This window comes from Andrena cerasifolii, chromosome 8 (assembly GCF_050908995.1).
Source record: "Andrena cerasifolii isolate SP2316 chromosome 8, iyAndCera1_principal, whole genome shotgun sequence".
NCBI classification, from domain to species: Eukaryota; Metazoa; Arthropoda; class Insecta; order Hymenoptera; family Andrenidae; genus Andrena; species Andrena cerasifolii.
In genome coordinates, this window is record NC_135125.1 from 16,089,496 (window position 1) to 16,107,198 (window position 17,703).

A 17,703-nucleotide genomic window follows, 5' to 3' on the forward strand; every position below is an offset into this window, starting at 1 on the left:
TTGCTTAAACAACAACTGGCTGAACCGCGCAGGCGACCAATCTTTTTATACCTATAAAAACTGACGAAAACAAGCACGGTTTGTCTGCTGCAAAAAGTAACTTAACTCATTCATATATCAGACTATAAATAACACGTTCGCAGAGAAGAAAATGTACGACGCATATTGTACAGAATATCGTCTTTTTCAAGAATGTTGCGGTGCAGGATAACACTCGTATGTTAACTAACAAGGGAAGATCCCGAACCCGAAAATTCAAACAATTCTGAAACTGTGAATATGTAGGAGATTTCCTCCTGATTACAACGCAATTTTTGTTTGCTGCCCAAATTCACTCGAAGGGGGTGAAATTAACCCCTGAAAATTCGGCTATTTTCCGATTTTGTGTTATAACTCGCGAAATGTAAGAGATAGAAAAAAAAGTTTCGAGACAAAAGTTACTTCTTTTAATTAGATCTAACATTTGGTAAAAAAAATTATTTTTCAGTTCACGAGTTATAACAGAAAATCGGAAAATAACTGGATTTTCAGGGGTCAATTACACCCCCTTAGAGTGAATTTGGGCAGCAAACAAAAATTCCGTTGTAATCAGGGGAAAATTCCCTACATATTTACGAAGTTTCAGAATTTGTTGAATTTCCGGATTCGGGACGTTCTCTTGTAAGTGACAAACTGTATTATAAATATCAAATACGCTTTTCACTTCGAAGGAGGAGACGCGAGATGGTCCGCGAGTAATAGAATTGCGACGTAGTAACGCGGAAAGTTGGAATCTAATTGTAAGAGTCCCGTGGGGTTTTTCGGTGTGCACTAAGAATTTCTAAAAATGGTCCCTTGTGTGCAGCGAGGTTTTAGAAATGTTGCATCTGGCGGATCCAAATGTACGCGTTCTTAATATTGTTAGAATTTTCCTATATCGACTAGCCGATAAGCTTATGGAAACAGTTGCGAGTTTTCAACCCTTTCTGGGGTAATGCCAGCGGACACGGTGCATCCTTGTTGACACAAGCGATGATCCTGTTCTTAGGTAGTGGTGGGCATTCCTAACAACAGTATTTATTTTTATCACTGAACGGAGAGCTCTGTTGTAAACGACGCAGAAGTTTTTAAGGTACCTATAGTTCTGGAATTAACGCTGACTCAATGGAAAAGAGGAACCGGTTGGCGAGGATAAACCAGCGACCAGGGTGAAATTAAACTTGAAACAAACTTCGCACATGCAGTACTTTATATTCACCCTATTGTGGGCAATAAAAGAATATTAGTATTAACGAGTAATCCCACATTAACTGTTTGAATAAAATCGTAGAATTAACTTGTGATAATCATCGATAATAGAGTTATAATTCTCTTTTTAACTCTTACAAAAATTGAATACCCTTTTTTTTGTATTTTTACGATGCAGTTCGTTTGAATAATATAATACAAACCAGTGCGTAATAATCTAAACCCTTTGATTGCAAGACGCGTAATCCCATTACTTTCGATAAAAGTCGATTATAAACAGTCAATTTGATAAACAGTGCCATCTAACATACCACATCGTAAACCCTAACGCCTTGCGACCACATCGAGAAGGTCAATGCCCTTTTGTATCTGCACGCACGTCCAGTGACAAGAACCACGATAAAATTTTCATTTCACGAAATCTCCACCTATCCCGTCGAATGTACAATTACTTAAGAAGGAAGTTCATGTTGTAGCAATTAAATTATTCACGCGCAAAGATCGGTAAGCGCTTCACGAAATGCTTGTGATGTGATTGTCGGAACAACGACAACAACAACATAACCTCTCTCTCTCTCTCCCTTTCTTTTCCTCCTCTTACCATCCTCTATCTACACTTTTGCTATATTGAAACTAATTTCTGGATTATTTCGCACTTCGCTTCGCCATGAACAATGAAGAGACACCTCTCCAATCGAGCACAGATTCTTCTCCCAGACAAACTTTCTAATAAACAATTTTATACTGCTAGTCGCGCCACGATCATGCGCCGCGCCACAAGATCAGGAATTTAATGCTGCCTGAGATCACGAGGGTACATCCCAAGAAGCGAAAGGATGTCGAGCTGTGGTGGCTTGCTCAGAATCATCAGACGCCGCCTCGTGCTTGGGCTCATTTTTGCTCTGTCCCTCACCTACTGCGCATTTTCGCTTTTCCGCAACGAGGTAAACCGAGGTTCGCGCGACCAAGCATACAGTCATGGATTTACAATGAAGCATTCTTTCGTCCTTAGCAAAAGACGCTAACCCTGGATAATGATCTCGATGACATGGATGCTATGATGATCAACGACAACAACGACGACTTGATCTCTGAAGACGAGGCAATATCGGAGCAATTAAGAGCGTCCGGTAAACCGCCGCCGTGGCAGGATCAAGGGGCAAACGACAATGCAGTGAACATCGAGGCGATGTCCAATCTAAACGACACGGATACAGTGATCCATCCCTGTCGTAACTCTGTACAGGTACGTCAAGTTCTCGGAGTGTACCTAATACTTCGCACGGACCATATTTATCGACCTCTCTTGTTCCACCAGGGCAAAGCTTTGATAGTGGACGAACGAGGCATTGTCTGCGCCAGACAGGATATATTGCCGAACGGCTGCTGCAGCATGGAGCAAAAGGATTCTACGAAGGATGAGGAAGCGTCTGCGACGAAGAGAGAGAGGTATAGCTGTAAGACGTGTAACGTCCAAGGGTGCTGTGCAATTTACGAGTACTGTGTTTCCTGCTGCCTGCATCCTGGCAAGGTGGGTTGTCGATTTCTCTTAAGTATATTCGTAGAATAGAACCATTAAACGGGGCACTGTTCTCAACAGCAAGTGAAAGGAAGAAAGGACGTGCTACTAGGCTTGCTGAGAGACAACCACAAGGCGCACAGGGATCAGGATGTGGTGAAGAAACGCCTCCGCAATCTAGACCGGTTTCAAGTCTGCTTGGCCGCGTGTCGTACATCCAGCGCCAGCGTTCGCCATGAGAATACCTACAAAGATCCGCACTCGAAACATTGTTATACACTCCAGCCGCCGTACTCACATCAAAGACACCGCCGTGATACCGATTCGTTCAATAATAATGGCGACAACACCGTTGTCGTTGCATCTTTTTCTGTCATGCCGTTACTCACCCTTCTCTCTCCCTTCTGCCTGATCATACATCCGCACAACCACACGCACCCACTACCGCGCGACTATCACACCCTAACGCCGCTAAGCCACTACACCCGCGTGCAATCGCCATAAAATACAAATCGACTTTACCCCTCTGTGTTTTTCATAGATTCGATCGAATGCCGCGTGCGAGCGTGGACTTGGTGCGCCATATGTCCTGGTAGGTGACTTGGACACCAGGGTACCGTTTATGCACGTACTCCATCAGTTCCTCTGTGATGCGGGTCTTGCCCGTTTCAGATTCCTGATTATTGCAACGATAAGTTTAGATGACAGAGGAAGGCCGCGGTTGCTCCCGGCTAATCACTTACGTCTACGTAATTGCAATCCGCTGCCGCGTAATGGCAAGAGATAGCTCGCCTCGTCCCCTTCGACATGTTCACCCCTGAACCGTGAATTAGCAGAGGGTGGAAGAACACGGTGTCGCCGGGCTCCATTTCGAGGTGCACCCAGTCCACTGATTCGGGTAGATCCTTCAAAAAGGAAGAAACGACTTGGAGGGTAGTTTGTTATAGTTTTACCCGAGGCGACGGACCCGTCTTTAAATTAGTACCAGGATGCCGTGGTAGAATTTGTTGACTGTGCCTGGATCCGATCCCGGGGCATAGTCGTGCTTATACAGGCGATCGTGCGTATGAGTGCCAGGTGCCACGTAGAGGCACCCGTTTTCGCGAACACATGGTTCCATCGCGGTCCATGCCGCCACTATCTTATGGGCTGGACGGATCGGGAAGTAATACAAGTCCTGATGAGGCGGGTGCCTGCAAGTATTTCACCTTAGAATATGAAAGCAGTGCTCCATTTCACCTAGATACTTCTATCCGTTCAGGACACGGACAGATGTCTTCCAAAGAAGATAAGAAGATACTTCCTTCCAGGGGAGAAATGGTGCAATTAAGGAGACTCTCGTCTCAAGATCATGTGTTTCGGGATTTCAGGGGCGTCCTAGGAGGTACCGTGTACTCTTGAGGACGTAACGCTATTACTGACACGAAAGCTTCTTTTCTAAGTCAATGGCAATGTTTCCTGGACGTTAGAAATTATACTCGAGATACACTGTCTATTTCAGTGGGGTTTTCTCTAGTTGATCCTCGTAGTTGTGCTCGATAAATGATAATAAACGCTTGAACTATGCGGGGGCTACGTTTCAGCTCGAATTATTAAGCACAAGGCACAATGAGGGGGATTATAAAACTACAAGTACAGCAGATTTGGGAACCAGATCCGCAGAGAAGGAATCGGTCGAATTGGATATGTGAAGAGTCCTTTAGAAAACACTGTAAGTGCCAAAATTAAACTCTATACTATAGTATTAGCATTTTGTGCTTTCTACAAGGACTCTTCTTTTGTGCACCTAATAAAGGAAAAGAAGGTAAAGATCGATGTTACTTGGAGGATTCGAATCCGACGTCAGGAGGTTTCGCGATCAGCATACTGTGTATAGCCATGATGTTCGGCCCGGTGAAGGCTTCCACGATATCCAGGATGTTCTTATGCCTGAAGTAGCCGTCGAAAACTTCGTCGTGAGTTAAGTCCTGTATTTTGTTGACCGACTTTCTGTCCTTCACGTCGTACATCACGATTATTCCGTCGCGTGGAGCTTTGCCAGATACGATGTCGTCGAACCTGAAAGGGTGAACCGCCCATGAGCACTGGGGATGGAAAACGAATTACCCAGAAGAGCAGCTAGTGCTTAACATTATTAATAACGAGCAAACTTTTGACCAGACGCAAGGCGATTCGACTTCGAACCGCGCGACATCGCGATTAATAATTTAAATTCCGAATTTACATTGCTGCTGAATTATTAATGCAACGATATTTTACATGTTCGTGCATGCACTGGTTTCAGGATGGCGAATTTATCGGTCTTCTTTTTTTATTATTCCTTTCGTTGGAATTGGTATTTCGCGATTAAATGAATTCTCTAATTCTGTAAATTACGTTGCAGAGGATTTTCTTCTCATCTTTAACGTACCTTCGATGACACCTGTCCAGCACATCTTGAGGCACCAGGCGAGGGAACACCAGGTACCCATTATTTTCGTAGAATATTCGCTGCTGCGGCGTCAGACACTTGCTGTCCTTCGTGTAACGATAATTGCTGGCCATCTTTAATATGAATTCTCTTTTTATTTTCAGCGCCTGGTCTGAAACAATGGAAAGAACAATTATGTTAGAAATGGGAACTGTAACAACTTTGAACGATGCATCACCTTAGAAATATATTTCTTTAAAATAATTCTGTGCCTATTCCCCCCCCCCCCCCCCTATTATTCCCTTCAATGGCCAAGACTTGGACATCTCAATGGGTGGCGAACATCCTTAATCGGTAGTGCGTGTATGAAACCCTCGAGGAGAATAATGCTAGCAGTCATTTTTCTGTATCGCGGTTTATGTCACCCTTGGTGGCCAAAGATTTTCCCATCGACTTCTTAGAACCACTTTCGAGGTTGATGTGGTAAACATGTTTGCCTGCTATCCTACTGTCTCATTGCTGCAACTACGTCAGATCAATGTGAAGCTACCTCAGAAGACTATAGATTATTTCCTCTTCAGTCCCCATTTAAGCCTCGTCAAGCGTTAGTTAATACTGGATAATCCAGTGTCATCGACTTTAATCTTATCGAAGTTAATCGTATTTGCCTTCCGTTTTCCACCTGTCACAAGTTTCCGTGAACCTGGTGAATTGACACGGTAAAAGATAACATCTGACTTTGTCATTTTCTCTTGAATCTTAATTGCTACTTCCTCGTTTGCGAGAAAATCCACGCTGGTAATAAAATAATTTATATCCTCCTCACTAAGGGCCCAGTATTTCTGATCGATATATGTAGAAGTGACGAGTAGTCCAGTAAATATCTTCTAAAATCTAAATGGAAGACTGGCAATATTTCTAAGCTTTTATTTTGATGGATGGGTGGAAGGATGGTATCTTTCGATTCATATTACAGTAATAATTAATTTTATATAATTGAAGACTCAGAAAACACTTGTAGAAAACACTGTAAGTGTCAGAAATGAAATTTTTCAGGAGAGAGAAATAACTTCCCCGACTTTAAATTATTTACGAAATTTGATATGTTTTGGTGGCTAAATGTGCTTAAGTAAACAATAGCCAGAATGCATCACAAGTTTATGAAAAAGAGAATTGTATTTGCAGCAGACACTGTATGTGCTACCACTTAGTTGCAGAGAAAACTGAATGTGCCATTCGTTTAAGTTTGCAAGCACTGTAAGTGCCAGTCCCTGGCTAATTGGTAACTTATTTACGAAGGGAAATACCATTAAAATTCTATACTCTAGTATTACCATAGGCATGTGGAACATTTTCCAATAAAAGAACGTTTCTTTTAATTTTGGCACTTACAGAGTTTTCTACAAAGCCCCTCCAATTGTCTTAGGGGAACTCGCGACTTAATTCCTGTCACTTGTACCATAATTTATTCAGTCAACCTTTAAACTACTTTCTCCTTATGTACTATACCTTTGTTTTACGACTAATAAAGACGAAATAATAATAATAATAATAATAAACAATAAACGTTGCTAGTACCCCGTAGTTGTGCAATCATAAAAATCAGGGTATTCAGATTGATAAAGCGATTATCTACTAGTTTCTAATGAGATCCTAGTCAATTAGCAATCTTATCCTCTTGTGGTAATTTCCCAAGTGCATCTCCTCCCCCGAAAAGAAGCTGTACGGAATGAGTAATTCGATCGATTCCATAATGCAATTCAGAGAGTGTTGCCCGCGATAGTCTATTGGCGAAGGAAAGTCAAAGAATCATCCCCTACCGCTTGAACTCGGCATACACGGGGAATCGAACCGCGCGGGGATATCCGATGCAGTGGCCGGTCTCGTTTCCATAACTTTCCACGGCCGGGGGAAACCATAACGTTCCGAAAACAATTAGTTAATGGTGCGCGGGCAAAGTTTGCGCCGCGATCGCGTTACGCTTTAATAAAGTCAGAGCATTTTAAACTTCTATCGGCCGGGCTAGAACAACCTACTGTGCACGGGGACTGTTGTTCGAAGCACCCCTCGGCAAGGGCGGGGAGCCGTGCTACTGACGCAGTTCAAATTCAATTAGTCCACCGAACGCAGCAGCTTCTGAATGGGAAAGAGAAAAGAACTGAGGACTTCTCCTATCACGTGTCTACAGCACACTTTCCTTACACGTAGCAAATAATTTTAGAGGGTGCGACACCCGCAAAGTCGAGAGGAACCATACTCGACAAAACTAGAATGACGGCTGAGTATAAAGTAGAATGACGACTGCGAGGTTGGTCGAATCGACGATCGATCGCCCTCGCGATCGAACGATCGAGGGGTGGCTTTCCCTTTTTCTGCCCGCGGAGGCGCGCGTCGCGAAGCCTCGCGCCGACGTGGTTCTCGCGATCCAATCTCTCTCCTTCTCTTTCCCTCCTGCTCTACTCCTCCGCCCTCTCCGTCCTTCCTTCCCCGGCGCCCGTTGAATTCAGCACGTGGCATCAAAGGGAAGATATACAGCGGGGTGGTCGCTCCTCTCGGCCAAACGGCGACGACCCTCGCCCGTCGTTGCTGCTTCTGGCGCGCGCGTTTTCGAGGGTCCGACGGAAGCGTCGCCGATCGCCCGTCCGCTTGCCAGCTCGCGCTTCCGCGCGATACCATTGTGTTTCCGCGTGAAACCGAGGGACCGTTTCTCGCGCGCGCGATCGCCCGTTGTGCTCCGCTCGCTGGCCATGTCACCGTGAGGAAGCGAGTCGGAAGAAACGATACTTCTGCAGGGTTGATCGATTGCCCGTCCGGTGTCTCGAGAGCGATGACAGCAACGGGAACCGGGCAGATCCGAGGAACCGTCGCGTCACGCTATGGATTCGTCTAGGGGTGAGTTCGACGATTTCTCTCGATCCTGTCTTATACGCTTTTTGTTCCCGCGAGTGTTCGTTTGGAAAGGAAGCTTTATCGTAGTTGATAGATTCGGCGCGATGGGCAAATACTGGCGTGTAATTATTTTCGCGGGAGTTGTATCACTTGCCAGGATTCTTTCGTAGCTCCGCGGTGTTCGGACGCGTTTGCGGTACGAACGCGACGATTCTTTATAGGTACCTCTGCGTGATTATGTTTTTTGAAAGAACGTGTTTCGAGGAGCTCCAGTTTTCACAGTAAAGCCGGCATTCCGCCGGGAAGCTAAGCTAAGCTATGCGATGCTATGCTATGCTATGCCATGCTTTAAAAGAATTAGCTTGAATACATTCTTATGGAACCGTTTCCACCAGAAGCTACGTTAAAACATAGCATAGCTCAGCTTAGCTTCCCGGTGGATTCCCGGCTTCAAAGCTGACAATACTGTGGGACAACTCGCGGCGGAGCTCGTCGAGCCTCCTCCGGCTTTCGTTTTTTTTTTATTTTCGGACATGCTTCTGTGACGAAATGGATCGACGCGCTTCGATGAAAGCGAATGTTGCTTCCGCGCTCGCGGAACAGAGAATCGCCTCCAAGCGAGCGTGGCTGTCTCTTCCTTTGCTTCTTCTTCCTTAAACGAGTCGCCGTATTGTTTTTCGCACGTCCCGGTCAGCAATTAACGTGGCAGAGGAGGCTAACGGGGAGACCACTTCCGTGTGCAAAGTAATCGACGATCGGATTAGTAGCTCCGCGGTAGCTGAGCAATATTAATGCCAGTGGTCACCATTCCACTTTTTCATCCACTCGCAACTTCAGAACTAATTTTTGTCATACGGAATTCGTTAGCAGAAGTTTTAATATTGCCAGCAACTACCGCGACAGCTGATCCCCTTCCCTTTCGATTATAACTTCCGGAAGTAATAGACGTGTAATTTCAAATTTCGCCTCCTGCTCCGTTACCTTTCCCCGCGTCTGCACCACTGTTTTCGATCCCCGGTCTTGTTACTAGCATATTGTTTTCGCAAACAATAACAACAATTATTCCTCCCCCTATGTTACACCACTACTATCACCCACTGGCTTTGCTCCGACTCGGTTGTCTTCCGCGAACAATGAAACCAATTCTACCATTCGTTTCTGCCTTGATCCCCTCCCGCGCCTCTTTCCCCGTCACCCTCGAGGCTCTTTCCCACATGGCCATGCTAATTTTCCAACGACGCGATCGTTGTCAAAAAAAAATCGCCCGACAGGCCAGTTCAACGGTCTCCGCGCAAAGCGTCGCCGCGCCGCGAGATCGGCTACGCGCGGAGGAAGGTGCCGGGAGAATCCTCCGGCGACCGGTGGATCGATCCGTTCGGTGCCGCTCGCGTTTCCGCGCTCGCGGCAAATGGAAATGAGTTTACGGAGCCAGAGCAGACAAAATCGATGTACATCGCGTTAATAATACACGGGCAAGGTCTACAACCTTCTGCGAATAAGCGCCGATGTAAAGACGCTCCTCTCCTTCTTTCAATTCCCTCGCCGTTGGCCCGGCGCGCGATATCACTCGATAACGTAACCGCGGTTTCCATTTGCCAGCCTTGACACATCCACTCTGCAATTTGCATTTCTTACGGTCCACGGCGCGCCTCCCTCGGGAACGAATGCTGGCGGCCCGGACTGAACAGCTTTCCCGTGAAATCTCGCGGAAAATGAATTTATAGCGAACGCTAGCAAGAGCGTAGCAATTATCGCGACTTTCACCCGTCGAACATTCGGAGCCTGTGATCAATCGCTCGCGTCTCCTTCGCTCCCCCGCGCCTCGCCCGCGACGGTTCGAGGCGAGCTTCTTTTTTTATCCAAGCTATGATATTCCCGGCAACGTGGTCGTCTATTAAGTACACGGTGTCCCGGGATGAAACGATCGCGCCGTGGCTAAAGCGAATAGGCGAGTGGGAAGAAGGAAGTCGGTGAGAAGTCAGCTAACATTTCTAGCTGTTATTATTAAATTATTAAAGAAGGAAAAGGATACAAATTTTAGGCACTTCGGCGCTTGTAGAACACTCGCAAACGATGCAATGTTAGGATAGGATACTTAAGGGGTCATGCTCAGTCAGGAGGCCGAAAAAAGGGTGGTCTTTGGAAATTTTTTAATCCAAAGCTATAACACATTTCTCAAAAAATATTTTTTCCTTTTAAGGATTGCATGTAGTACCGTGCATCCTAATTTTTTTTATTTAAAAATATTTATCAATAACTAAGTTGAAAACTCTTATTCTTTATGAAAATAAACTAAAACCAGGTGAGGTCTTAATTTATTTTCATAAAGAATAAGAGTTTTCATTAACTTTAATTTAGGTCTGGTCCGAAACTACACATTTTGCGAAGATGCTCGAATTTGTTTTGAATCGATTGGAACCTCTGTTTTTGAGTTATCACTGCAAAACAAAAGAAACTTTTTCTCAAAAAGCCTATTTAATGATCCACCTGTAGCGTCGCATATAATGCATATTTTTTACTAAACAAACATGGTTTTTAAAACTTATGATGTTAATAAACTTCATGCCAAAGAACAAGTCTCAGTCTCAATTGGTTTCTTTGTAATTAATTGAAAGAGAAATGCTTAATTTTAGACAGGAACGACTGTCTAGTACCCTTAAAGCAAATGTAGAAACGTTAATTCGACTGGCAAAATGTTCCAAAAGTATGCCAATGTCCTCCCAGTTTGTGTCACCCACTGATCAGGCGATATAAATAATGCAAACGATTCCTGCAATTTTTCCTCGCTCACATTTACTTATCGGCGTCCCGTTGGCATTTGGCGGGTAAGAATATCCGCCCTTGTTTGCATTTCTAACAGCCGTTCGCGTTTAATTCGCGCCTGGCGAGTTTTCCCGATCGAGGATGGAAATTCGTTTTCGTCTCGTTTCGCATCCGGCCGCGGAAGGAATAAATTACTAAGTGTGGCGGTTCGTTGTCGCGAGCTTGGCTCGATAAAACAGAAAGATGTGGGATACCACGCGTGCGAATCGCGTTGGTCGATCCACCGCGACAACGGTGGAAGCGGGATTACTGCCGTCGTTTTTTTTTCACTTCTTGCTTTATGGCGCAACGTTCATTCCGAACGTGACATCGAACGCGCCGGACCAGGGAAAAGGAGAATTCTCCTTATTAAACAGCGGCTGACCTTTTGATTAATCGCGTTTACGGCTGGTTTATACGTACGTAATCCGGCACTCGTTTCACGTTTCACGCGGACCGATAATAATCGCAATTTCTACTGTTTGCTTTGCACCACTTGCGCGCGAAATTATGCGCGATTACTTCCACATTGAACTGATTAAGCTAAGTGAGGCGAATAATAATAATTAGATCGTTATCGACCCCCTCCTATGCAGGATAAATTTAGCTCATTTGATAAGAAGACGCGTATAAGTCCTCGGACACGTCTAATTTACTCCGTAGCTAACGCCACCCTATAATCCCAAGTTAAAGTGACCGAAAAAATCAGCAAGCTTTGTAAATCAAGGCACCCTTGGAGCATCGCGAAAGTTAACCCAAAGCTCGCGAACTTTTCAAATTTACCTGCGTAAACAGGAGACTTGCAGGCTTCCCTCTCTCCGCGCCGCTAATTAATTTTTAAAGACTAATTATTCGCGTCGCGAGGCTTGAGAATTATCGCCGGTTTGAGATCGCCCAGGTAAGTCGGAGGACCTTGGAATAAGCAGTCGCGTTATTACGAGCGTTTGCACGTGGAGCATCTTTCGCGAGACCGATATTCAGATCCCACGGTCTCTCCCAAGTAAATCCATACCGCACCGCCTTCTGCTCGGCTGTGTCACGACTTATCGAACAAAAGTGGAGACCCCCCCCCCCCCCGAGGCTTCTATGAAAGGCGATTCATTTCCCTAACGCCTCTGCTTCAGATTGCACGGTTAACATTAAGTTTCGCCGAGCTTTGTCGCCGGGCGACTCGTTACCGACCACTCGCGAGCATTTACGTTCGCCCGTGTGCCGGAAGTTCGCGGACACGTACCGCGAATCCGCTCGACGTAAGAGCTTGCCCCGACGCGGGGGAGGCGGAGGAGCGCGGGTGGCGAAGATGTTGTGTGCGGTCGCAACACCAGAAGCGACTCCGTGTGCGCCGGGCGTGTATACGTGCAAGGGGACCCCAGTTGGCTCGAATACAGAACAAACTACTTGGCCAGACACTCGGGCACCTTACTCCCGATAAGGGAGGACGTCTGCTGAGACCAACAGTCGCGCCAGATCCGCTTGGGGAAATTTTCATTCGTTTTTACAGCGATCGCCGGCACGAGTTCCGCGTTTCCGATTTTGCTAAGACGCTGCACGGTGGACAGGGGGTTGATTTACGGGGGGGAGGGGTCGGAGCGGTTCATCTCTGTGGACGGGGGGTGAGATGCGGCAGATTTCGAATGCATTCCACGAGGGATAAGGAGTTTTCAGCGCCGAACCGTGGGATCGCGATGGTCTGTAATCTCGTGGACTCTTCTTACGCTCTTTGAATCTGCTCTGTACACTGAAGCTTCCGCTGCTCTTCCCTGTAGCTCTGCAATAGTCCGCAGATTGCGCGAACATCTTTTCAATCTTTCCGTAACGGCGTGTATTTCGCGCTATTTGAGTCTCTACATCGGATTCTGAGTTCTTTGATATTCCGCTTAGCGTGGTCTGCTTTCTCTAATTTCTCTTATTTTTCCATCACGCGACAAAAATCTCAGCCACAACTAAATGTAAATAATGGAGATAGTCGCGAGACATGAGAGAGTTTTGATATTATATCATGAAATAATTAAAAAATAACAAAATAGTGAAGGAATTGTCGAAATATAAGCAAAGGATGATTCAAATTTAGATGTCAAGCGTGTCGGTATGGAAAGGAGACTTTGGTGTCGAGTAGAACGAGAATTAGGCCCATGGTAAGAAAGATTATTGCGAAGAATATTATAGAGATAATCCGGGACATGAGATGAGAGTATTTTGCGAACGATACAACATAAATGGAAAATCCAGCGCTGAGGCATACGTAACCAAGACGTTTTGACACAAAAAGAAAAACGCAAACAGAAGTTTTGAACTCGCTGGATAAGGTGAGAAAGATGATAAGATAAACCTGGACGATAGACTACATCACAATAATCGAACAACGAAGTAATCAAAGATTGAGATAATAACAGTTTTTGTGCCGATGAGAGAATATGACGGAAAGATATCTCATAAAGCTATTCAGAGTTCCTATAGATGTCTTTAAAACAGCCTAGAACAGAAGAACACCTTTGCATTCCTGATTTGAAATTTAAATCCCTAATCTAATCCCTTCATCAATCACAGACAAATATGCCGCAGGTGCTAGTCTGTATCGATCACAGTTTAGCTAATTCACGCCAACGATTCGCAAACGGATTGGCCAAATATCAATCAATGCACCGGTCGCGCTAATCAATATACCAATTCGTCAATCGCATTCTAGTCACGTCCCGCTGTATTGGTCAACATTGCATGCTTCTTTGAACAGGCTACACCAGGATCTCGACAGTGAATCAGCCCTGAATCTCCCCTCGTCTTGTTCCCCGGTGCTCATCGATCTATCGGACACCAACGACAAGGATTTAGGGGTTGCTTCGCGGCTACGTACGACGTCGAGGGAGTGTAACGCGGTCAATTTTCCTCCGCCGAAACGGCGAACGTAAGGGAGGCTCGGGCCTTGTAACATCACCGACATGTCCGTGGAATTTATCGCGGCTCGTAAACGTAAAATTTCGTACGATCGAACTCTAGACGCGCTCTCCCGGACTCGGGGACTCACGTCGGCCGATAAACTCGCCCAGCGAAACTCTTCCCCGTGTTCGACGTTGGCCGCGGAAGGATCGATGGTCGATTTTCCGTGCGCGTTTGTTTCCAGCTCTCAGGGACGACCGGGGCGGTTCGACGCCGGGATCTCGGGCGGGCGTACACCGAGGCCCGCCGTATTCGCGTGTTTCCAAAGTGTATACAATTAAAAGATCATACGCGGAAACGTGTCAAGGCTTACGTTTTCTGAAAGCTTCGCACACAGACCAAGGTCTCGCCCGTCTAATGACCACCGTTTCCTTTGTGTATTTCCCTCCACTAATGCGAAAGCCCGCTCGGCAAATATTTAGAAACGATCGCCTCGCGGACTGGCGATCTTGGAAACGGTTCCTGACGGAGGCGCCGCGTTTCCCCCGTTTGGGCGCGCGGGGAAACCCGATCGGGAGCGAGATTTATCGCGGCCACTGGATCGCACGTTCGCGGAGAAAATATTCCGCGGGGCTTGTCGTTTATTATACTCTTACGTGCGATAGAGCAATTCCCCGCGAGTCTGTTATCGTTTCCCGTAGTTAACGGCGCGGTAAACTTTCCGTCGATGCAGGGAAATCGAGGGATCGTTCCTTGGTGACGAGACATCCTCTTCTGCAGTGATATTATTAATGATAATCGCAGCTGTATCATTGATGATAATTGCAGGTGTATCTTTAAAAATCACGGGGTATAGACCAACTGTTTTATTTTATTGTTATTATTGTAATTATTAAGTATTTTTGCTGCACAAACATACAAAAATAAGGACTAAAGGAAGGGCAAGAAAAAATAGCGCAAAGGCTCAGTCGTAGAACTGTGTTGCAACTTAATCTTATGATTAATCAAAGTTTCAAAATCATCATTGAAACAGTTAGAATTACTTCCCCATAAGGGAAACAGTGGTGCTGCCCTGCCGCGTCGCGCCAAGCGTACGCTGTACTACTGAATTCCATATTCAGCCAAAGGAAACAGCACCAGAGAATTATGCGCCACTGTACAGAGTGGTTCCCGAGAAAATCAACGTCCCAATCGCGTCTGCTGCCAACGGAGATACATCCGGAAGAACGCTGAAGGGATCGAGTTAGCGGCGAAGACGAATCTCTCCCTAGGGAAATTCAAGGTTACCGATATCCGTTCGAATAATTCAAACCGACCGAATCCGACGAAGAAAGGGGGGTTCAATAAACGCGTCTGGCGAGCGCGTAAAGAGTGCCTCGCTCGTCTGGCCGCGTCAAGTCAATCGATGTCGTCTCGATTAAACTGAATTCCGTTGCTGCCAGTGGCAGTGCAATTCGCGAGCGTCGAAGGGGAGCACCGCCGCGACGTAGACCGCAGCAACCGTGCCAAGGTCACCCTGGAGAATCCACGAAGAGTTCTGGCGTCGATCCGTCCGATTGCTCCGGCCAGGTGCACCGGGGTTCCTTCTCGGTTCTCGTGGAACCTCTTGGTCGAGGGAGAGCGATAAATCATCGTTCCCCTCGCCGATTACCACCGAGGGACTACACAGAGTCGATCGGCAACACTCCGCAAAAAGGAGATAACGAAATTCAGCATTTAAGCCTTGCCAGTCTCCGGAATGATCGAGGACAGGATCCTGGATGACTCTGCGAATCAGCGAGACTAGTCCCTGCACCGATGCAGCGATAATTTCGGCTCTGTGTAATCGGCAGGGTTTAAATGCGTCGTTCACCTACATAGCTCACTTTACATTTCAAAGTGACGAGGGCTGATAAAGGGTACAGGGTTAGGACTCAAAGTATGCATGCGCTATCTTGCTCGCCTAATGTCACCCTCGCCCCTAAACTAAATCCTCTCGGATATACCGTATCCTTTGCGCGGCTGGCTTGACGAAACTGGGACACACCATGGAATCGATACGTCAGTCGTTGTCCAGTTTCGATTCGGTACTCGGATCAATAGCAGCGGCTCGGTGTCGCGAACCAAAGCTTGAAATCGTTTTAAGACTTCGGGATTGGATCGGCGGTAGGGGGAAATGGGAATGCCTATGGGTAAAATGTGTGCTTTTCGTGACGCTCGATGTTGAAACGAGACTTCCGTTCTTCTGTAGCACGCTGGACGACGATGGTTATCGATTGCTGGAACTTTTCATGTTTACGCTCCTTCTCGTCTTCGCGCTCCTTCGACTTCGCGAGTGTTGGAGCGCTTGCAAGGGATGTTTGCTCACTAGAACACTCCGATTTTTTTTTTAAACTGTGCAGGTTTGCGGAGCACCTCAGTGGAAGCGTTGGGCAATTTTTCGTTTCTGCCCGTTTTCGATTCTTCGAGGGGGAAAACACTCGTTAAGGGGGGAACCTTGTGTAAAATGAAATTTTTGAACATTTTTTTTTTTTTGTTTAAATCGATAGGAAATTTCCTCAGGAATACGGTAGAAAAGTTAGAAAGTGATCAGAGATGTTCTTGTACGTTATTTTCAAAATAAAGTGAACGGTTGTATTGGGCGGAGCGGCTCAGGTAGTCGGCCTTCGTCGGGCGCTCGGCCTTTCTGTCCCTTCTAACTGTGTTAAAACCTATACTAATGTACACCAGTTGTTAGACCCACCATAGCACTGCCTTTTTCGGCGTCTATACGTGTACATTTGTGTGTATAACGGTTTTGAAAAAGATGCCCCTTCGGCGAGGGGTCCTCGCTCATTGTCAGTTCAGCAGCGTCTCTTGAGTGAAATCGGTCGTTTACAGAGCCTTATACGAATATATACGAATAAATTGAAAATGAGTCGAAAGCTGCAAGATAATAATCCAAATTATCGTCCGAATCGTCCCAGACGGCGAAAAGCTCCTAAAAAATTCGAATTTAAGAGTGCTGAGATAGAAAGTGAAAAGACGAGCGGAGGCGAAGGAACGAGCTCTTCTGCTAAGAAAATAAAAGCTACGTCGGCAGATGTAATTATTAATTTTACACATTGTTACCGAATTATAGAATTCATAAGTGTTTTTAGTGCAATATCAGATATTTCTGTGTGCAAAACGTGTAAACAAAAACAAACATATGGAGAAACAGGCAGCCGTGGATTAGGTTTTAAAATCGCCGTTACATGTGCGTGTGGAACTGTTTTAATCAATTCGGGACCATTTCTAAATAATAGTTTCGAAATTAACCGCAGAATTGTGTTTGTGATGCGTTTACTAGGCGTGGCACGTAAAGGAATAAATATATTTTGCGGCATGATGGATTTAGGCTGTGAATTGAGTGTAAGTGCTTATGACGGCATTATACAGCATATACATACCGCAGCGCAAAAAATGTATAATGACACGTGTCACAAAGCTGTTGAACAAGAAAAACAATTGAATGAAAAAAAGGAACAACCCTTGACAAGACTCAAAGTATCTGGAGACGGCTCTTGGAAAAAGCGAGGATTTTCTTCACACTACGGTGTAACGACGCTCATCGGTTATAACACGGGGAAAGTCATCGATTTATTGGTGAAAAGTAGCTACTGCCAAATATGTACGTTTTATAAAAACGATAAAAAGAATCCCGAATATTTAGAGCACAAAGAAGATGGGCATTGTGCAGTAAATCACAGTGGGTCTTCGGGTAAGATGGAAGTAGATGCTGTAGTTGAAATGTTTCTTCGCTCTGAAGAATTACACGGAGTACGCTACAGTAATTATATAGGAGACGGTGACGCTAAGACGTTCAAGGCTATACTCGATATTGAACCGTATGGTCATAATTTCAAAATTAAAAAGAACGAGTGCATTGGACATGTGGAAAAGAGGATGGGCAGTCGGTTGCGCAATGTAAAAAAGAGTGCAAAATTAGGAGGAAAAGGAAAACTGACAGACGTGTTAATAA

At 45.6% G+C, this 17,703-nt stretch overlaps 3 protein-coding genes across 7 annotated transcripts in view; 2 read left to right on the forward strand and 1 right to left on the reverse strand.

Annotated features, from left to right (window-relative positions):
- Positions 1–1,207: 1,207 nt before the first annotated feature.
- Positions 1,208–17,703, reverse strand: part of LOC143372630 (phytanoyl-CoA dioxygenase, peroxisomal-like) — a 66,689-nt gene continuing 50,193 nt past the window's right edge. For all 4 annotated transcript variants that reach the window (XM_076819042.1, XM_076819045.1, XM_076819043.1 and 1 more), the window contains 6 exons: positions 5,157–5,328; positions 4,568–4,804; positions 3,732–3,939; positions 3,490–3,651; positions 3,269–3,422; positions 1,208–2,991 (listed from right to left, as the gene is read on the reverse strand). In XM_076819042.1, coding sequence (XP_076675157.1) covers positions 3,282–3,422; positions 3,490–3,651; positions 3,732–3,939; positions 4,568–4,804; positions 5,157–5,328 — 920 coding nt within the window. In that variant the 3' untranslated portion in view covers positions 1,208–2,991; positions 3,269–3,281. The remainder of the gene's footprint in view (positions 2,992–3,268; positions 3,423–3,489; positions 3,652–3,731; positions 3,940–4,567; positions 4,805–5,156; positions 5,329–17,703) is intronic.
- LOC143372633 (SREBP regulating gene protein) lies at positions 2,036–3,269 on the forward strand. Of its 2 annotated transcripts, XM_076819049.1 has the most exons (4): positions 2,036–2,171; positions 2,240–2,473; positions 2,546–2,758; positions 2,828–3,265. In XM_076819049.1, the coding sequence occupies exons 1-4, from the start codon at positions 2,064–2,066 to the stop codon at positions 3,248–3,250; spliced, it is 978 nt and encodes a 325-aa protein (XP_076675164.1). In that variant the 5' UTR covers positions 2,036–2,063; the 3' UTR covers positions 3,251–3,265. The 2 variants fall into 2 exon arrangements, with proteins under 2 accessions (XP_076675164.1, XP_076675163.1); XM_076819048.1 differs by having other exon boundaries at positions 2,240–2,758; positions 2,828–3,269.
- LOC143372622 (uncharacterized) overlaps positions 7,715–17,703 on the forward strand; it is a 45,991-nt gene continuing 36,002 nt past the window's right edge. The window contains exon 1 of the mRNA XM_076819018.1: positions 7,715–8,048. The gene's annotated coding sequence lies outside the window, so the exon portion shown is untranslated. The remainder of the gene's footprint in view (positions 8,049–17,703) is intronic.